Genomic DNA, 22,361 nt, shown 5'->3' with positions numbered 1-22,361 from the left:
TTCTAAAATTCTGCTGTGTCCTGCCAAAAATCACTTGCAAGTATCTTATGACAGTCAAATGGGAACATAAGCGCTGATAACAGTGAAACACCAGGACAGCTTTGCTGAGGTTGGAATGCACTGCAAACACCCCACTTGTCCTAGAAGTCAGACTCTTGTACTGCCCCCCTGCACCCCATGGTAGTCGTCTCTATCAAATCTGATCAAGTAAATACTCTATTGTCGTCAGCTCTCACTCTCCAGCCAGCATCAGCAACTTGTTCCCAATAACTTAGGCCAAAAACTTAGCTTGAAAACATAGACCCTTCTTCCTACAGGATGGAGACTTTTTGTCAAAACCATTAAAAATTGGGTTTCTCAGCAGTGCGGAGAGAATGAGGAGAGTAGCATGTGTTTCAACAAGAACAAATGTTCGAGTCCAAAAGAAGCAGACCTTGGCACAAACCATCACAATTGAGGGCAAGGAATTCCACTCATTCTGCTCCAACTTACCTTAATAATTACCTTAACATGTTTCAGAAAGAGAAGCTAGCTTGTTAAAGAGTTCTCATCAATTTATACAGAAACAAGCGTTTTGAACACATACTAAATCTGCAACCTCACTGATCCTTCTTAGGGAAGTCTGCTCCTTCACCATCACCATTCCCAAAACAAAAAGATCCAAGGATCTGGGTATTTCTAGGTTCTCAATACAACTCTGCCACAGTGGTGCAACAGAGCTTTGCTTGCTCAAATTTCCAGCTTGCACCAGTTATAGTAGAGGTTCATCTATGTAGTCAAGTAAGACTGTTTTCAGACTCTTTAGATGCCTCTGGATGATGAAGTGGGGACAAGAACCCTCCCACCAGTTGACTGTAGTCAGCAACTGGATACAAAACACAATTAGAAAAATTCAAGACAACAGTGGTGCTCTTAGAACAGCCCCAAAGTGCTCCCTTATAGCAAAAATATTGGAACTGTGCTAGAAATCAATCACACTATCATTTGTCCGTTACCTTAATTATGAAGGAGGTACATGGGAAGAAAAGAAAAGTTGGGACTAGTGAAGGCAGGCAAAACCTAAAGGTAAAGAAGCAAATTACAGTACTAGCAGATTCATAGGATGGTGCTGGTGGGGAAGGAGGAAAAAAAAAAAAAAAAAAAAAAGTCAAATGTAGATTTCAAGGTATCAAAGAAATACTTTTGCAGTAGGCTTTTCTCCCTCAGGAAAGGAAGAATTTAACTTACAACACCATTTTCCTCTTACACCAATTTCTCCTACTTTGTGACCTCTCATAACTCTCTATCCTATTAATTTAGTTCGCTAATATTTTTCCCAACCAAATGTACTCATTTGCATAGTACACACTTCAGAGTATTTTTTTTCCAGACTTAACTACAGCAACTTACCTATTAATCATTTTAAATTTCAAAGCAGCATTTTGAAGTTAAAATTTTATTTTGGGCTTCTCTTAGAACTGCTGTGATGAACTTACCTGGCAATCCCTGAAATCTTACCACTAACATTAGGGCTACCAGAATTGTGCTTTCCTTCTTCAACCACACAGCTTCAATTTATGTGTCTTGCATAGTCTCTCTCTCTCAATTTTTTTTCCCCGAATGACTTGCTAGGGTTTCAATTTTTTTTTTTTTTTTTTTTGAGGACTAGAGGATTTTAATCTTAAAAGAAGTGCTATTTCATATTTGTTTACTTAACGTTATATTCTTTCTTCACATAACTATAAATGCTTAAAATACAAGAACACCTAAGTGATAGATATTCCCATATCAAATTCCCTTCAAAAATTGACCAGGGAGAAAAAGATGGAATCTTTCTCTGAAACAAACCAAGCCCACAAATTGCCTCGAGCTCCATCGCTTTAGCAAAACACGATAATAGTGTCAATGTTATGCTTCCCTCTACTGTTTAACATAAGAAGTGCAGGTACCTCTTAACATACTGAAGTCTTCCTTAAAAAAACCAACATGCAAACCAATCTTTAGTTGCAGGCAAAACTTAGCAAATAACCTTAAGGAAAGTTCCATTTTGTTTATGAACAATTAGAGGCACTGAGCAGAAATATCCTCAATAATCTCGAGCTTGATATTACATGAAATATCAACTACATTCTAATCGTCTCATGTTGTTTACAGTCTATGAAAAAGTCAACTTCAAGCAGGCAAAAAACTTCAAAGACCAAGCAATGTAACAAAGAGTAAAAAAATGTCAAGAACCAAAGAATTATCATGGAAATGATATGACCAGGTGACCCACCTAGTGGATGAGGGGAAGGCTGTGGATGTTGTCTACCTGGACTTCAGCAAGGGCTTTGACACTGTTTCGCACAGCATTCTCCTGGAGAAACTGGCTGCTCATGGCTTGGACGGGTGTACTGTTCCCTGGGTAAAAATCTGGCTGGATGGACGAGCCCAGAGGGTTGTGGTGAAGGGAGTTAAACCCAGTTGGCGGCAGGTCACGAGTGGTGTTCCCCAGGGCTCAGTACTGGGGCCAGTTCTGTTTAATATCTTTATCAATGATCTGGACGAGGGGATCGAGCGCACCCTCAGCAAGTTTGCAGACGACACCGAGTTGGGAGGCAGGGTCGATTTGCTCGAGGGTAGGAAGGCTCTGCAGAGGGATCTGGACAGGCTGGATCGATGGGCCGAGGCCAACTGTACGAGGTTCAACAAGGCCAAGTGCCGGGTCCTGCACTTCGGTCACAACAACCCCATGCAGCGCTACGGGCTTGGGGAAGAGTGGCTGGAAAGCTGCCCGGCACAGAAAGACCTGGGCGTGCTGGTTGACAGCCGGCTGAATATGAGCCGGCAGTGTGCCCAGGTGGCCACGAAGGCCAACGGCATCCTGGCCTGCATCAGAAATAGCGTGGCCAGCAGGAGCGGGGAAGTGATCGTCCCCCTGTACTCGGCACTGGTGAAGCCGCACCTCGAGTACCGTGTTCAGTTTTGGGCCCCTCACTACAGGACAGACATGGAGGTGCTGGAGCGTGTCCAGAGAAGGGCAACAAAGCTGGTGAGGGGCCTGGAGCACAAGTCTTATGAGGAGCGGCTGAGGGAACTGGGGCTGTTTAGTCCAGAGAAAAGGAGGCTGAGGGGAGACCTTATCGCTCTCTACAACTACCTGAAGGGGGGTTGTAGTGAGGTGGGTGCTGGTCTCTTCTGTCAGGTGGCTGGAGATAAGACGAGAGGAAATGGCCTCAAGTTGCACCAGGGGAGGTTTAGATTGGATTTTAGGAAAAATTTCTTTACTGAAAGGGTTGTCAGGCATTGGAACAGGCTGCCCAGGGGAGTGGTTGAGTCGCCATCCCTGGAGGTATTCAAAAGCATGTAGACAAGGCACTTTAGGACATGGTTTAGTGGGCATGGTTGACGGTTGGACTCGATCTTAAAGGTCTTTTCCAACCTAAATGATTCTATGATTCTATGAAATAACTAGTCATGTGTCTCAAAACAGTGCTATGTATTTCATATAATTGATTTTACGAAATTAACTCCACAGATACATTAAAACCATCAAAACAGTAGTGGTCTTTATTTCCATCAGACAAGTTAACACTTCAGTTAATATGAATTTATTTCAACATTTGGGAGATATGGAAATTAATGACTAATAAAAAAGTGAAATAAACCCCCTTCCAAAAATATATTGGATAATACATGTGTCTGAATTTTATACTGTCCCCCTGATGAGCCCTTTACATTATGTGACATCACATACAGTTTTGCAAGACAAAATTTACGGACTGGTTTTCAGCCTCTGATTTGTGAGCCCTCATGGTGTCTAAGAAAAGCAAGTTTATACATGCTATGCAGCAACCTAAGTACATACATTTCAAAGGGGTCTCAATTCAACTGAGGAAAAAAAAAAGAATCTGGAAAGGTCCACAAATCAAAAAAAGGTAGAAAATACTGTATTTGAATAAACACTCAAACCTTAGTGTCCTGGAGGGAAAGTTAACATTAGCTTAAAACCAGAAAATACATTAGTTGATATTTTTTTAATTTTAGAAACTGGGCTTTGAAATAATGCAGTTATCAGTTGTTTTCAATTAAATTAAAAATTGCAGACTACAGAAAAGTCTTCAAATAAGTGAAAACAAATCTCCTCCCTTTGTCATCTAATGCCAAGTATGTACCATATAAATAACATCTGTACTACAGAACTCTTCATATAGATCAGATATTTTCAACAGAAACAGGATTTCATTTTAGTGTCAAACCAGTAATTAAAATTTTAGTTCACATCTTCTTTAAAATTTTTAATATAGAGGAGAATTAGTCCTGCAAAACCAGTTAGCAGCCTGTTCCTGTTGCAAGTCATGACTACTGAAAAATTACAATCTTAAACCCCCTGCCCTCGCCAAGTTTTCTCGCAGCCTTGCCAAGAAACCCATGTAGTCACAGAAAGCTTGTAAAGTTGAGGTTTTTTGGGGGGGGCAGGGGGATGTTAAATAAAGTGTCTCATCTAATGAGGAAAGGAAAGGCAAAAAATCAATGACTAGTTTTCACAGTAAAATGCATCAGCTTTGTAGTTTCATTTGAAACCAAGAACAAATCATGAAACGTCATGAAAATAAGATTAAAAAAATCTCCTAGAGTGATTACTAAATGAAGTTAAAATTACCACACTAATCAGTAAACCCCAGAAGAAAAGCAGATGCCTCATATCACAGGTCCTACATTAAACAGTATTCACTTTTTAAAATAAATCCATAAAATCTGTATGTTTGGCCACTTTGCACATTTTTCCCCTAAAAAATACAGTGTACAGAAAAAAAAAAAATCTTTTGTTATTCCCAGTATGAATTCTGAAGTATAAGCTCAAAACCCAGAAGTTAAAGATCAGCTAAAAGGATTTTAAATTATTTACAAATCCAGCAGGTAGAACTACCATAATGGCTTCATTTCCATCCTTGTAGTGGCTCTCACTCTTATCCAGCAGCATCTGCAGTAGGAATCTCTTCAGACAGCTTCATCACTGATCATCTGTCATTTTAAGCAATTCTAAAAGAGCCCCAACAGCTCCAAAATAACCCTTTAAACAAGTCAAAAGCAAAAAAACCCCAATCAAATTCCAAAATAAGACAAGCATGAACATGTAAAGTCTTCAGTTCTGTTAAGGCAATTAAAAGACCTTTCTTATAAGATCAGCCCTGCTGTGCCAAGTATTTGCTGTATCTGAATTATGATTTAATATGATCTTGTTTAGGTCCAAGAAAGGGCTTTATACCAGGAGAAATCTTACACAGTTCTCAAAATTGTCAAAAAAGAAGAAATTACAGAACCACTATAATGATGCTGTATTGAGGCAGGGCGGTTTCCATTATGAACACATCCATCTGACAGTCACCTCAAAATTATGCTTACAAAAATTAATTGTAGTTGAGGTTTATATACCAGACCACGCAAATGAACATTGCTGGTACTAGGGTCAGAAAGCAAAAACAAGAGATGTGCAACGTTTAGCAACAAGTACCCCAAGATTAGTGATCAAGCCAGGGAGTTAACAACGGGTATTCTCAAATGAATTTGTAATTAAATCATGTTTATGCAGAACTTCATTTGTGCATTAAATTCAAAGCAATGGCATTGAAATTCTCCCTTTTAGCTTCACCAAGAACCACAAGATTTTTGTACTTACAAATAAAAGTAAGTTCAACATGTATTTGCTTACCTCATGTTCCAAAAACAGAGCTTTCAGCTGTCCCTTGGACCAATAATCCATAGCATATGCTAGCACCTTCATAGAAATCATATTAATTCTGAGAAAGTTGCCAACAAATACCACCTTGTCGATGTTCTGTAAAATCAAAAAGCAGACCAGCAAAAATTATATTCAGCTACATTATTTGCCCCATTCAACATGTACTTCTGCCTCCACTATGAAGTTAAATGGGAATTTTGGGTTACAGTTAAATTCTCCAGACTCAAAAGTCAAGAAAATAATTGCAGTTACTACTGACTGCTAAGTAGAGATGTTGCAAGGAAAAAAAAAAAAAAAAAGAAAAAAAAGTTTTATTTCAAAGAAAGTGCGAGGCTGATGTCACAGATAGTGACTATTTGCTTAAAAGCCCAGGACCTTCCCAACATGAATAGGATTATGTGTGTTTTGTTGTTTTGGGGTTTGGCTTTTTTTTTTTAATTGTATATGACATGGCAGCACTGAAGACATCTTTTCCCCCTGCTTGTTAAATGAAGCAACTTCACAGAGGTCACTATGATTATTCAATCCAGATGGAGAATCTCTGAAGGGTATCTGAGAAGGATTATGTTAGAGATGGGAAGAAGCATCTTTCATTATCTATTATCTGGACTGTGGTTCCATTTTCAAGAAGCAAGTGAAACACGGCCAAGATGATACTTAACATGTACTGCATTCCTTTGTTTCAAAGCTCACTTGAACTCAGTGTTCACACAGAAGCTTAAGATTTTTGAACAATCAGCACTATGCTGTCAGTGAGAAAGCCACACACTATCCTTACTTGTGTGCACATCAGTGCATGTAAGCAACAGTTCTGGTGCTTAAACAATGCCCATAACTATCTTACCAAGCCCAGTTTTGCCCACTATGCACACAAATGCACCTGCATCTTGAATTGGTGTACCATATCATGTTCACCATACACTAGAATTGGTCTAGAAGATTCAGTAGGAGGCCAGATCCTGGAGACATAAGCTTTTACAGGAGTCTTGAAGGAGCCCTAGAAATGTATCTTCAAGAGTCCTCTGCTGAAAAGTACCAGCAAAAATCTGCATAGAGGCTAGAATTACCAAGTGTTAACTCTGCTAGATTCATACAGCTCTATAAAGCCCAACACTTGGTTCTGCAGCAATTACTTTGCTACAGACCGCAGTTTTGTCATGTCCAGTACCATGTATATGACATTCCACAGAGAACATCCTTACTTGAATACTCAGTACTGGAGAGTGCTGATATGCAGACGCAATAATTCATTTATCCAGTCTCTGATGACTGAGTTACATGTCTGACTGTCCTCAAACCAAATACATCAAGACAAACTTTATTTAAACAATTCAGGTTCGTAGTCATCTATAACCTTACACTCTGCAGTCACATCAGCATGCATTCATACTCATTCCTAGGAACTTATGTGGCTGAAAAGAAAAAATTCTCAAATTTCAAAAGGCTGCTATTAAACATGGGCAAGAGCACTTTGCATCCTCTGACAAGGCAGTTTTGTCTCTGAAGTCATTTCTGACAAAGGATGGACAAGTATGTAACTAATTAATTTCCTGTAGTGCAATACCATCAAATTGATTAGAATCTACTTTTGAATTTCATCTTCATAACATTATTTTTTTCTGAATATACACACGAAGCTACTGTTACCAGAAATTCAAGCAAGCAGTACCTAACACCAAATGTGAAAATTACTGAAAATTTTAAATCTAAAAATACTAGTCATATCTACTAGAATAGCAGAGTGTATATCAACATGCAAATTTCATATCAATTTTATTTTCCAACATTCCTTGACTTGACAAGGTTAAAAACTATGTTAAAGAGGTAAAGTTTCCTAGATTTTTTTGAACTGAACTAAAAACAGCTTTAGCGTTCTTGGAGTCAGAAAATGAAGAAATACTACTTTTATCTCTTAAGAGAGTCTTGCTAATTTACTTTTAAATTGTTCACTGCTGAAATATTCAAAGCTGAAAGACAGAAGTCTTAAACCAATGAAGGAATGGTGATGAAATGCTTACTTAAGCTAACCAAATTACAACATCCTGGAAAAGACATGCACTCTTTCACTCTGTGGGGTCTTGCTAAATTGTTCAACTATCCTGCAGTAGAAAGCTATAGTATAGCTTCAATATAGTATATACACATATTTGCCAATATAATTGAATAGGGGAATCAATATCAAAAATGCAATAAAAAAGCCTGCACATATTTTTGCAAGAAGCCTCATTCAGATGCAACTTACACGTTCTGCTAGTAAGGAAAGTATAAACCACAGAGATTGGTTTCCTTTATGCAGTTCTGCTGTGCCTAGGACAGACTGTTTCAAATGATGTGTAGCCAAATGGTTCCAGACTATGGAATTTTTCTACCCCACTGCCAACTTTGTGCAAGCAAACTTCGCTTTGAAGTTCTGCAGACAGAATATTTCATTTATTCCCCAGCCTCATTTTTTCCTGCACATATGCAAGTCATTTTCAACACAATATTAAAGCTGCAATCATTGGAAAAAAAAAAAAAAAAAAAAAACAAAAAAAAACCCCACTTATCAAAACTCATGCTTCAGGGCATAAATTGATTTTGTCAAAGAACCTAAAAGTGAGCTTCACCATAACCCTAACCTAATACACACAAACTCCATGAAAGAATATATCATATTCAACTGTTTAAGCTCTTATTTAGGCATTTCATTCATCAAACTTGGTGAGTCAGACCTGCATCTCCCAAAGGCAATTTAGGTGTCTAGATTATTTAGCAGAACGACAGCATTACTTTTTTTCCCCTGAGAGCAAGCTGTCTGGAGATGAGTTTACTTGCAATGATATATCATGTTCGAATTTTTTTTTAACAGTATGTAAAGCTACTAAATGAAGTTTTCATTCTCTAAAAAGCTACAAAATAATTTAGTTCAAGTGTTGGAGAAATTCTACTTTGACATTGTCTGTGAAATGAAGAATACTTTACACATCAATCCACATTCCTCCACAAAATTCTGGGATCATGTCCAGTTTTTAAAGTAAGTTTGCCCACAAAATAAAGATGTTAGGAACTTTTTCACAACGACTCAGAAGCATTAGTTTCATTAGTAGCCTATTTCCTCCTCTGAATGCATCGCATGTGGTTCCCTGCTGCAACTCTCCATGCTTTGATAGCCCTGTACAATGCTGCTTGAACTCCATGCCACAAGGCAACACTGTAAAGAAGCTGAAAGCAGAGAGAACACTGAAAGAGAATCATCCTGACTGAGAGAGTCAAATTGCCAAAAAAAATAATGTCTGTAGCCACTTTTCACGATGAAGGGAGGTTATCAGTGGCATTTGATAGGGGCATACACTAAGACTTGTGCTGTTCAACATATTTTCAAAGTGCTCTAGAGAGGGATATTAGCAACAAACATAACATTTATTGGCATACAAAGTTATTCAGGAGAGTCAGAATAAAAAATGCACAGCATAACAATCCTGAAGAGACTTACACCCAGTGACTGACGAATAAAATGGCAGATGAAGTTTAAATTAAAAAAGTGAAATGACACAAATGGAAGGGGGAAGAGACAGACAGACTTCAGTATTCAGACACAATGATAGGCCCCAAATTAGCCACCACCACTCAAGAAAGACTGTGGAGGAACTGTGCACGGTTTCTTAAAAATATGAGCTCCATGCTCAAAAATAAAATATTAGGAACTATTAGTAAAGGAACTCAGAACACAAAATTTATCAATATGCCATCACATAAATTCATTGTGCAACCACACTCTGAATACTGCATGAAGATCTGACCATTCAATCTCAAAATTAGAATCATAAAGAGATAAGACAAAATGAAACAGTGGAAAAGAGACACAGAGTGTCTTCCGTAGGAGAGGAGATTAAGTATTAGGACATTCTGTCTTGGAAAGACCAAGAGGGAGATGTCATAAAGGTTTTTTAAAACCCAAACCAAAACCCACCAAAAGCACTAGTGATGAATTATTTGCTATTTCTCATAAAGCAAAAAGCTAGATAGGATCCAATAAAGTAATCAGATGGCAATTTGGTGAGTTTTTTGGGTTTGGGGTTTTTTTGTTGGGATTTTTGTGGGCTGTGTGGGTGTGTTGTTGATTAAAAAAATAAAAAAGAAGCACTTCCTTCTAACCACAGAACGCTGTGGAGCTAAAAACATCTATGTATTAAAAAGATTAGATAAATTCATTGAGAGCAGATAAAAGATTAGTTACCACTTAATAGTAAAGGATGCAATCTGCAGCTCAGAACAAGTGCCTAAATGTTTGGGTTTGGGGTTTTTATTTATTTATTTACTTATTTATTTTTAAACTGCTGGAACCTGGAAAGGTGTTTCAATGGAACAATCCATCCATAGTTATCATGCCTAAAGAAAACAATGTAACAAGCATCTGATAGGTTTGAAACAGGATAAGGTACTATATTTTTCTTCTTTCTGATCCAATACAAGGGATCTTATATCTATCAAAGCATTTAACCCAATATGCAATTCAAACCCATCATGCTATGGAAACAAGCCAAACAAAATACTATTTAAAAAAAAAATCTATCACGGTATAGTAAGTTCTGTTAATAACCACAAGGTAATTGAGAGTATTAATTTGGATTACAAAGGTGTTAATATCTATGTATTACAGCTTGACAGCAACCAAACAGCTCTAGGCATCAATAGTTCAAGGAGATCTTTACAGTCAGCTCTTCTCCCCTCTTACCTACCTTTGAAGCTCAAAGTACCTTACACTTTGCATCAAAGCACACATAACACAAATCACAAGAGTTAGGACACCACATTAAATATATGCATATTTACCAGGGTCAGTTACACACCTACTATACCAGCAATTTACAGTTTTGTATTCTGATAATCTTACTATGTTGTTTCTAAAGGTTTTAAGCTCATAGTAAATATGCTATCTTACCTCGTTCAACGCACACATGCGAGCAATAGAACCTATGTTGTTGGTGATGGTGACCAAAGTAGCTCTGGCCAAGTCCTCTTTACTGATGGAATCTCTCTTTTCTTTACTCATCATATGACCAAAGCTGTGTGAGGAAGATTATTCCTTTTAATATGAGTTATTTAGGAGTGCTAAAAGCCCTTAGAAATTATACCATTTAATAAGCTTTGCTTGGATTTGATATCCATTGATTTGAGACAGATTTGAAATGTGAAAAGGGATCTCATTAGAAAGGCAGAACAATAAGCAAAGACATTTCTTCTAAAATAACTGTAATTTAAATGGAAGCAAACTACATCAAGCATTGCTTATACCTGTTTAAAAAAAAAAGAGCAAGTAAGTGAGAGATCTAAGGGCAAACCACATGATACATTCAGAGTGACATTTCCACATGTACATAGTGCATAGTCCAGGGATTACGCACTCAGTTCAGCATGCACAGTAAGTTTCCCAAAGAACTGCTTAAAACCAGCTCAGTTAACATGTACCTTGAGGCTACAGCAGACCCTTGAAGGCCAAACCGCTCATAGTCTCCTCCGTAAATATCCTTCACCAGCTTATCCACATTAGTGCTGTCTCCTTTCGCAGCCATTTCTAGTGCTTCTTCAAACGTCTCGCAGCCAGTCAGTAGACAGCACAGGCCCAGGAATGTTCCTCCTCCAAGACTAGAAAAGCACAGTTCCTTCAGACCAGTACCTTGAACCAGCTTTTACCACAGCTCTTGACTTGTGTTTTCAACATGGTCTACACAGCTACCAACTGCATCTTGCAACTGCTCCCTTGTGAAGACACCCTAAATTGAGTTTCTATTTAACACAAATGTCATCCAGTGTGATTTTAACTGAACTACTCTTAAGTCCTTAACATCTAAATAGGAGAAATGATGCTAAATAAAGGGTTAGCTGAGAATAAGGTCCAATCCAACACTGCAGATGTCAGTTTGCTATTTGTAGCACTGTAGCAAATTTTTCTTGTGCAAGAATAATTAGCCAACAGATCACTTAAGTCAGTGATGAAAGAATAAACAGTGATCAAAGCTAAAAATCCCTGCAGGGGCAGGCATCCAAGACAGATCCTGCCCCCCTAGCCAGTGGCAGGAAGCAGTCTGGTTGGTTCCCATTCAAAGAAAGCCCTGAATGTCTCAGCTCTCTAGAGAACTCTGAGCAAGGAGCAGTCACTTTAATATCTTGCACAGGTTCAAGTACAATATTTACTGACTACATAAATTTAGCAGGCAGTATTTAATTGTGCATAACAGGTTGCTAACTCATCTCATTAAAATTTACTTTGGACTCTTCAGTCTTAACAGACATGAACTTCAACTTACTAACCTCTACATCCTTCCTCATTCTTTCTTAACCCTTGAGAAAGTTAGCTTATTTGCACTGATTGCACTCACACTGACTGGAAGCACTGTAAACAAGAGGATCGGTGAGATACCACACCTGCACTTCACAACGCAGCACAGGAGGTCACACAGGAACACCATTCAGTCAGTGCTTTCGGATTATTAGGCAAGTTTTTCAGAACACATCTAGTAGCACTACAATACATTCAGTATCTGAACAGTAGCAAGCCCTCCCTGCACACCAGCCACGAGACAGTATTGATTTCATCATCTACAAGTCAGCAACCCACTGCAGTCATGTTTTTCCTTTCGTAGTGGAGAGGATCAGAAGCACATCTACAGATATCAAGAGCTATGCTTGAAAAACAACCAGAATTACAAGAAAACCAATACCTCTTCCATTCAACTTGTGTTCATCTGTATTGTATACAGACAAATGGCTGATGGCTACCCTTGTGGCAAAGATAGGCCCTAGACAAGGCAACAGAAGACACATATGCAGTCATGTGCAGTATACAGGAGAAACTTTATTAATATGTACCATGTGCTGAAGAACAGAATGCAGCTTTGGAAGGGACTATAGCAAAACCAAAAAGCTTCTTTGGTTGTTGTTTTGGAAGCAGATTTTTTTAGGTTTCTGTTTTGGTGGTTTGTTTGGGTTTAAGGTTACAGTATTACTAAAAATGAAGGATCCCAATTTAGTTTGCATGTAAGAGGAAAAAGTGGGACAGATTTATTAGTACTTTTACTACTAGTCTGGATGCACACATTTGTAACTAAAGTGGTTTCCTATAAATAAGCACTGTTGCCACATCTATAGACTAAACTTAAGTGTGCCTTAGGCTGTTTTTTGGTCTCGAGAACAAAATTCTGCATCTACACTACTGAACTCCTGAATTCCTAAACAGAGCAGTTGCATCTAAATCTCTTACTGAACATGGTCCAGAGACCATTTCAACCCAGCTATACCCTACAAATCATTTCAGAGAGCACTGGCTGACCCAGGCTGAAATCACACTGAGGACAAAGTAAGAATACAGACAATCAGATTCTAGCCAGCCTTTACACGCTGGCATGCCTTAATTTACCAGCATGGTCCAAAGACCTAGCGCAATCAGTAAGGAAACAAGATATCCAGTGAGATTCCTCTGCCAAAATCCAGTAGTAGCAAGTAATTCTACAAAGTTTTCCTATATCCTGGACACATCCTAACTACTAAGCAAGAGCTTTTTGTTTAGCCCAAGCATTTTTATTTCACTGCTCTGACTGTTCTGGGGGATCAAAGCAGGGGAGAGAAGATTCATTTACTGGAACAGCTTTATTTTGGTAATTCACAGCAAGAGACAGGAAGTAAGTAAGAACACCAAGAAGAGACTAAGGCAACTCTAAAGTTGAATGGATCAATGATTTCCCTGATGTAGATACTGTCTCTGAAGGAATCCTAGGATATTTCCAGCCTTGCTACTGGTGGGCTTTTAAAAGAAATGGGAAGACAAGCACAATTTGGGGCTGCACCTACTAGTCACACTGTCTGGTTCTATCTGTTCAATTATTAAGGAGAAAAGAAAATAGAATTAAAAGAACATAGAATTAATTTTACCTGGATCCTGTGACTCTCTTATAGTTGTCCTTAGAATACACAGCTAGGATGCTGACCCCTGAGCCTATGTTAACCAGCAGCATAGGATATGGATTATCAAGGCAATAAGGCTTTTTCTGGCACTGTTCAGGATCTGTAGGATTTTCAAAATAATAGCACTCTGGTTGGCCATTGAAACCAACAGAATCAACATAAAGGAGGCCCTGAATCAAACAGTCCAATTCATCCAGTTTATGGAGTTGTAGATCAGCAATCTGGAAAACAACAAGAAATTAATAAACAAACATTTCCTAGTGTAATATAACACTGAGAAGGACAAAAGGCTCCGCTGAAGCACTTTGATCACTTTACTAGTAACACATTATGCTATTTAAACAGTACAAAGACCTGTCTAAGCCTGAAGTCCAAAATAAAAAGTTTGCTATCTGCTTGACAACAGGTACCTCCCAAAACAGTGATGTGCTGTGCAGTAATGTTGTTTAGTTCCTCTGCCTTTGAGATATTCCCTGCTCTGCAAGCAGGAAACATTTTCCCCCCCTCAGTATTCTGAAGCAGTAAATGTCTTTCCTCTCATCCCCATCCCAAGAGGAGCTGCATTCTGCAGCTTTTGGACAGTATCTGACACATGCCTGCACAGCAGCATTCCTCAGGATGCAAAGTACTTTAACTCATCATCCAACTACATCTCCCAGCAGTTTAATGAAATATTCAATAAAAGCGTTAAGATCAAGAAACTTCAGTTAAAGAACAAGACAGTTAAAGCCTTACAAAGTGCACATGCTTATGTTAATATGCATTAACTATGCAGTGGATTATGCTTAAAAGATTTGCATTTTTTTTTTTAGTATAAGTCACAAGTAATATGAGAGCACTATTTCTTTGAATTAACATAAGCACTTTAAAATGCCTCATGAAAAGCAGGGTATACCCAATGTTTGGTGAAAAACAATATAAAAAAACCTAAACAAAACTATTGTCAGGCCCATGGTCCCAGCAAAATGTTCATAAAAATATAACTGTAACAGAAGGCAGAAAAACAATTATAAGAGCTTAGAAAGAACATTCCTTCCGAGATCTCACAGGTCACCCATGACTGTACTTAAACAGACATGTCTACTTACCATAGCATTCTGTTTACTAAAACTAGAAATCACATCCCTTTCTCAAAATAGGATACAGTGACAATCTGTAGAAAGTCTCCTTTCCAGATGACATTGAGCTTAGACTTGTGTCAGGGAGAAAAGAGGGAGAAAAAATAGTAAACTTGTCTGTCCAAACCCTGAGGTCATTTGCATCCTCACACCTGCAAAGTAGGTCTTACTTAACTCCACTTTCTAGCAGAAAAAACAATAGGGTATTAGGAACAAAAGGGAGTTATACAGCACAGGGCTGGTTCTCAAACATTTGCATATTGCTGGATGTTTTTATAACAGCTAATGGAGAAGATTTATGAGGCTACCTACCTCCTATTTTTAATTCTGGAAGCTATATTAAGTCACTATAAAGAGGAGAGATATTTCTGTGGAACAGGCATGGTCAATAGGTTACATTCTTTTGAGCTATTTAAATCTCTCCCCTTAAGTTTTTTTTTGTACTTGTACATAGCTCTAACTTGCCTTAACTGAAAGCCATTCTACTCTTTGGGTCTGCCCTTTTGTTATACTTGCTACTCCTCAAATCCTGGAACCACAGAAAAGAAATTAGACCAAAAAAAACCCCAAACCAGCAGTCTCAAAGACCTCAATATAGTTTCAGTTATTCATAGGACAATAGAGACAGGTGGAGATAATTTCTTCTTCTTTCAGTATTTTTTCCTGTAACTTTTGCAATCCCTTCATATTTTTTTCTTGGTTACCACATGGCTATACAAATTACAATTACAGAAATGCAGCATAAAAGACTTGAACCATTTAGCCAGCAAATAAAAAGAATAAACACAAACCAGGAGAAAAGGTTTTTAAAGAAACATTACAAAAATCTTAAGGCTACTTTGCAAATATCTTGGATTTCAGCAATTTCTTGCTATTAGACTGAGAGGAAAAGCTCCAAGAGATATACAATACAAGGCATTAACATAATAAATGCTTCATGCACTCTTTCTCACAATAGACTTTGTAGGGAGCCCACTAAGTCATCACTTGTTAGAGGATTTTTTTGTTGTTGTTGTTAAAACCCAACTACTGCTGCACACAGCTAGTCAAAATAAGGAAAGATTCTATACTAACCATTATCTTTCTCTAGGTTATGTGCTGTACAGTCTCGGTTTCCTCATTGTACTGTATAAGCTAGATGCAGCATGACCAAACACAATCTAATACAGATACAGCATGCACAAACATGCTATGAACCAAAAGCCTGCTATACAGAGATAAGTCATTAGTAGATTTATGGCCCCTACTGTCAAAACCTCTGTTCTCCCATAAGCCAAGCACCCAGCCACAAGCTGCTTTTGTCTTATCCATATTACACTTTTATAAATAGGTAAGCATCAGCGAGAGGCCTTGCAAGACAGAAGCAAGCAATACAAATCTAAGAGTATAACACTTCTGGCATCAGTGCAAACACACAAACAAAATCCTTGTTTCTACAAACTCACCAGTCAGCCCACCAATTTTGTAAGGACAGAACAAAAGAAACTAATCAAAGCTTCTTTTTCAAGCACTAAGGATACAAATTTTATTAGGTCCAGCCCTCCACATATAAAAGACATACTAGAATTTGTTCTGCTTTTTATAGCTCTGTGCTATATTTAACAGCTGATATACTGTAAGCAGAAAAGCCCTATTACTGCTTTCTTTCATGTCTGATATTCATAGCAGACTGAAAAACTATTTTCCTGTGTTATTGCAGCAGTCTGGTTTTCATTTTTGGAAGGAGTAAGACTGGCATCAGTATTCCACGTCGATCCGCCTTCACTCAGAGAACCGCGAGCTCTGCAGCCACCAGACCTCTGAGGCTCCAAACAGCCCTGTGAGCCACTACTGTTCCTGTTTCTAAACACAAATTAGGGACAGTTGCAAGAAATGTAGTAATCCAGTCCTGTTCAAGAAACCATGATAGAGCCAGGGTCACAATTCCCAGTCCCTTTCCCTGCATATAGAAATCTGCCTTTTTTTCTATTAATTTCTTTGCTCACATACACTCAAGTAGCAAAACTGCATCACAAAATAGATGTGTCTGTAAACATCATAACTAATGTATGAGTAGGCAAACTTTTTTTTTCTGGTGCCATCACCTGCCACACTCTACTTGTCCTCATCTTTCAGCTGTTCAAACCACTTTCTCCTTGCAGGAACTGAAGTTTATGTGCAAAAATGCAAAACAAAAACAGGACCTGTGTGTAGAAGCACATTTTAATTGGACGTTTTTCCTACAACTTTTTACAAAATGCATTTGCAGATATTTTCCAGCCCTTTACAATCCCTAATGTGAGGGCAGACAGCATAATGGTCAACTTATCCTGCTCTGCTCTCCTGTAACTATATTCAGCACAGTGCCTCTCTAGAAAAGTTTTATGTCAGAAAGTTGTGTATGAGAGGAAGAACTGCAGAACAAAGTAGCATACAGGACCCCGGAGGGAAAATTTATGATGGTTACAAGGAAACCATATGTACATGCTTTAAAAGAACAATTTTTCTACATTATAGCCAGACTGTAGAAATTCCTCTTTATTTCAGACTGTTTTTTAAAGATCAGGGGAGGCAAGGAAACAAAACACTTTGGACTTCAAGCAATTCTTCAGGACCATCAAAAGGAGGAACTCAGGACTTTAACCATGTTTACAAGCGGGTGCAACACAGCAAGGAAGTAGTGAACGCTTCCCCACGACTGTTCACATCTTAGCAACAAACTCCTGAAACCCAGCTGATTTCAAGGATACACAAAAGGTCTGTTGTTACTGCATACAGATGCTATTCTAAAGAGAATGAAGTCCCACTTCTTACTGTACACTTGGAGGAAGTGCTGGAAAATGGTACTGTCTGTTCGAGTTTAGGTTTGTTTTGTTTTTAAATAATATGCATAATGTCAAACAATTTTTAGCTGTATTCACATGCCAGACAGTATAAAAGGAAAAAAAAGTCGTACCAACTTGCTGCTTTGAAATACAGAAGCACAGAAGTCAAAGACTTCAGTCAACATTTGTTTCTTTACGGGACAGTAAATATTTCCACCTCAGCAAGGAAAACATGAAACAGCCCCGTCCTCTACAAGTGAGCTGAGGGCAGCTGTGACATATATGCTGCAGGGTTGAAGCCAAATGGATCAACACTGGTGTGCAGGCATCTTTCCAATGAAGCTCCAGCTCATGAAAGTTTTCACCCAATTTGAATTTTCACACTGTTACCGAGTTCTGGCGAGCACAGGAATGTCCAAAACTAGATGCAGTTATGAGTTCATCTGTCTCTCGGACTTTCAATCAGAAATACGAATTTTTTTTCTGTAAGAAGCCATTAGGAACACAATGCCTTGCACGTTTTTAATTACCAATTACAGCAGCCTCATTTACTATATCACTGTGGCTTTCATATGCCTTCTGGGCATTGCTCCAGTTTTTATTTCTTATAATAGCTTATGGTCTAGCTTTTCCTTCCATCTCCCTCCCATTACCTCTCCTCCACTTTCATAAAGATGTACTTTGCTTCCTTTATATTTTGATTGTCTTCACCTCAACCCCCAACCCTGTTTCTTTTTGAGCTCAGATGAGGTACTGCCGCCAGCTCGTTCCACACCCTAAGGCTGAGAAATATCTACTCGCATTCAAACAAGACAAAGCCTAATGAAAATAAAGGGTAAGCCCAACATTTGCTGAGCCAGAAGAGAAGACAGACTCTGCACCAGCTTTGGGCAAAAAAAAGCACTTGTCTGGGATCCTCTGCAGAGGATCAGCCCTCTTGCCCAGCTAGCTGTAAGGATCTCTTCCTTCTCTTGACAGGGAAGAGATGCACATGGCTTCTCCCCATTCCCTCTGAAGAATTTCCTAGCTTCTTGCAGTGGTGGTAACAGAAGGTACCATGGTTACTTCATCCATTCTCTGGATGCCACTTCCAACTCCAGCCCAGCACCTATGGCCTGAGCAGCAGTGTCCAGCCTCCTCAAGCAAGTGAGGTGCAACAAGATTTTTTGAGTGTCTTACACTAACCCAGAGTTACACAGCTTACTCATCCTACAACACAGGACAGTGAGTTTATTTGTTTTAAGATAAATACAGTCTACAAGTCATCCACAGGCATTCGGTTCATACCACAAAGTCAAGCATTAGAATCAGCTAATATCTGGCACAAGGAAATCACTCTCCAACAGCAAGCTTACTCTTAAAGCTTTTTTCTTACACGTTATGGGGAAGGTCAAGTCCTGAGTTTAAGTTTGTGTTGGTAACAGATTTTCTTCCTTTCCTGCCCCAAATGTTCTTTATTAAGTGATTGGGTTTTGGCCCAGGCCCTGCTTCCACTGCAGCCAGCAGTAAAATTTCTATCAAGATAAATCAGGTTCTGTACGTGTCTGTTCAGAAAAGGAATACAAAAATCCCACCTTTGAGCCACTGCAATCAACAAGAATTTTGCAATAGAGCAGGTTTTAGACAAAAGTATGAATAGTCCTTTCTTCCCTCATCCTCCATGTATCCTTTACATTTGAGTTGCTTTACAAAACTGAGTGACAGCCTAAGAATTTATTCCTCATTACATTAACAGCATAATTCTGTGCAAGTAATGTGCATGTGCTATCACGGAGGAGTCGCAGAGTATGAAGAGATTTATATTACTGGTACACAAAGGTACGTACTCCCTACTTTTACAGAAATGACATTACTTGAACATTTACAGAATATGTGAGGTGACAGTACATAGTTGGGGAAAGGAGGGAGGATTATCAGAATTAGGTGACAGTTTCATCCATGCCTTAACAGCACTGTTACCTGAAAATAAAGCCAGCCAGCCATAAAGACCAGTCATTCAGAAAGGTGTGGGGAAGAGGGAAACCCAAACAAAAAACAAAACCAAGAAGAAACACCCTAACCTGGAAACAGTCCTTTTAGTGAATTACTTACTGATGCCCTTCAACAAACATTAAGTATAACCACATGGTTGCTAAAATTATTTCTGTGGTCTAGTTTAATGAATAGAGTCAGTTTTCCTACTTCTAGAGGAAGCATTCAGATCTTAAGAATGAATCAAATGATTTGCCAGGCTACTGATCGTTATTGCTGGCAGTCACCAAGCAGTCCATGAAGACTTCTCCAGGTCTTCTCCTATCCAACACTGTGGATCACGAGAGGGAGGTCAGATGGCTAAACCTAGCTAGCTTTGCAGATTTAGTTCCTTTCTATGGCACAGAATACAGGCTTAAGACAAACAGAGGATGCCTTACAAATTTATTTTAAAAAGCAGAGATGTCTAGATCAAAGCTATTTAACTCATTTAGGGATCAGAAGTAAGACACTGGAACAGGCAAGTAACAACAGGGTTTTTGCTTGTCTATTTTAAGGAGAAAAAGCTGCTGTAATCTTAGGATTCCTTCTCTGGCATTTGAATGCTGTGTTGCAGTATGTTGGATCTTTTGTCCTAAATCTATGCAATCCTGAAAGTCCTGTAAGCATTTAGAAATACCATGAAAGACAAGTAACTTAAAAGCATGTACGCAGGGAAATAAAGGGCCAGAACAAAAGCATGTTACCTATATCAGTTTCATAATTTTCCTAAAATTCAGCCAGATTTTTTGATGAAATTAACAACATTCACAAACCTACTTGAGGTTTTCCACATTGCTTCTAAGTTACAGAAACAGAAATATTTAAAGCCTCCTCCATATAAGGCATTACACAATATTGAATCCTGCAACAGCAGGATATTAGACTTGGCACATGTTCTCTACTTCTACAGGTGCATTAGAGTGATCAAATATTTGAAACAGACATTTCAATGCTTTGAGAAAGCAATCCTGAAGCTGTTGTCCAATGTCAATTTACAGTCAGCAGAACACAGAGATAGCCAGCTGCTGTTACAGTAGCTAATGAAGTGTGACAATTTAAGTGCCAGTACACAGGACACTCAGCCCTTTGAGAGAGATTAAACAAGCAAATCTTCATGTAATGGATAGTATTTTGCTTCTGTAATACTCTATGGATATTATTACAGTTTGAGCCAAGAAATACTTGCTATAAAGGAAGGTGTGGAACTGGATAGCTGTTAGAAGATGTCCAATGCACACTTAGGTGTGAGTGCACTTCACTGATTACTCCATGCTATAAAGCACCCCAGCGAGCCTTTAAAGTGTTTTTCTTAAACTACCTACAAGTCTTGCAGCACACAGAATGTTAACTAACACTGCAGAGATGTGGGATTTCATGCCTAAGTCCACCAGTAATCTGCTATGTGACCTCATATTTTTGTACAATACCTAGCAAAACAGCCCAAACTTCAACTATGGCTTCCAGTGCTACATCAACTACATTGCAACTGAGATGACAGAGACTGGTCCCTCACTGTAAATTGCATATTTACGCCAGATTAAAGCCAAAGCTATGAAGAAAAATGCCTAGCTGTTATAGCCATCAGGTAACTTCCAGTTCAATTCCACAGCTGTAGGAGCAAGGGACATGAACTTCCTTAAGTAAGCAACTCTAGCTGCTATTACATGATGCAGGAGAGATGAATTTGGGAAGACGGACCATTCCAAAGGGATAGTTGGCCTCTTCAGAAAGTCTCAAAGTGACCTCCCATTGTCACTAGAGAATGTGACCTGAATCATCCCCTGGACACATGGAAAGACGCTCGAAAACCTGAACTGAAGCAACATTGACTAGCATTAGAATTCACCTCCTACTGTGGTGTCAACATCCTTACACAATGTGAGACAAACTAAAACTTTTGAGGACTCAATCATCAGTAGATCGTAACACGTAAGGGACTTGCAATCAGCCTAAAGGACAAGAAATCTGGCACTAGTAGTGGACTACTACAGCAATTCAGAAACTTGATAGTGCTTCATTAGACTAGCTGTTTCCATGTCCAACATTTACTGAAAATGATTGCACAACAGTATAACAGCTGGAATTCAAATTGATTTCTTAGAGCATTCTCTTTCCCCCTTGGGATCTTGGTCATCTGGTAGGTGAGGGGTACCGACAAAGAAAAAATCCTCTTGTACTGCAGGAATGGATGCTTGAAGTTAAAAATGAAGCAGACAAAGCCAAGGACTGCAGTCAACGGCAGTTAGTAAACCAGTATGATAGCTACCTAGACTGAAGCAGAGACAGAAAAGCAACTGATGTAACCTGTCATACCCAGCAGCCATCCCTCACCCTCAAGATCAGGTCAAAAGCTACGGACAGAAGTGTCAGACCTGCCTGCCAAGTAAATCATTCACATTAATTTTAGTGGGACTGCTCCGGTACAGGCAGACTAGTCATTCTTCTACAGAAAATAAATGGAGATGTGCCCCAGTAGAGACACATATACAACAGGCAACTGCCTCCCAAATGTCTATTTCTCTCTAATGCAGTTTGTACAACAGCGTGCTCTGCCTCTGTTGCCACAATCAATTTTTGCAGTGCACTCTAGTGCACTCATTCGGGAGCTAGGACTGTTACTGAAGTTTATACAAACAGCAGCATCCAATACTTCAGATCTACATCAGCTTCTGGAGCTCCCCGCAGAGGTTATTTTTAAATTCTAGGGGATCTGGGACCTAGTCACCTCATGAACTGCCTTTCTTCACATGATGTACTCCCAGAATTGAAATCATAAGCTAGCTG

At 38.9% G+C, this 22,361-nt stretch overlaps 1 protein-coding gene across 10 annotated transcripts in view; it reads right to left on the bottom strand.

The window, feature by feature from the left end:
• Nucleotides 1-3,497: 3,497 nt before the first annotated feature.
• The window catches only part of PANK1 (pantothenate kinase 1), a 48,888-nt gene continuing 30,024 nt past the window's right edge, over nucleotides 3,498-22,361 (bottom strand). For all 10 annotated transcript variants that reach the window (XM_041127252.1, XM_030030040.2, XM_041127253.1 and 7 more), the window contains 5 exons: nucleotides 13,610-13,863; nucleotides 11,150-11,326; nucleotides 10,623-10,746; nucleotides 5,672-5,797; nucleotides 3,498-5,032 (listed from right to left, as the gene is read on the bottom strand). In XM_041127252.1, coding sequence (XP_040983186.1) covers nucleotides 4,973-5,032; nucleotides 5,672-5,797; nucleotides 10,623-10,746; nucleotides 11,150-11,326; nucleotides 13,610-13,863 — 741 coding nt within the window. In that variant the 3' untranslated portion in view covers nucleotides 3,498-4,972. The remainder of the gene's footprint in view (nucleotides 5,033-5,671; nucleotides 5,798-10,622; nucleotides 10,747-11,149; nucleotides 11,327-13,609; nucleotides 13,864-22,361) is intronic.

This window comes from Aquila chrysaetos, chromosome 11, assembly GCF_900496995.4.
Source record: "Aquila chrysaetos chrysaetos chromosome 11, bAquChr1.4, whole genome shotgun sequence".
Lineage (NCBI taxonomy): Eukaryota > Metazoa > Chordata > Aves > Accipitriformes > Accipitridae > Aquila > Aquila chrysaetos.
The sequence above is the reverse complement of the archived record's forward strand: the minus strand, read 5'-3'. Positions and strand labels throughout refer to the sequence as shown.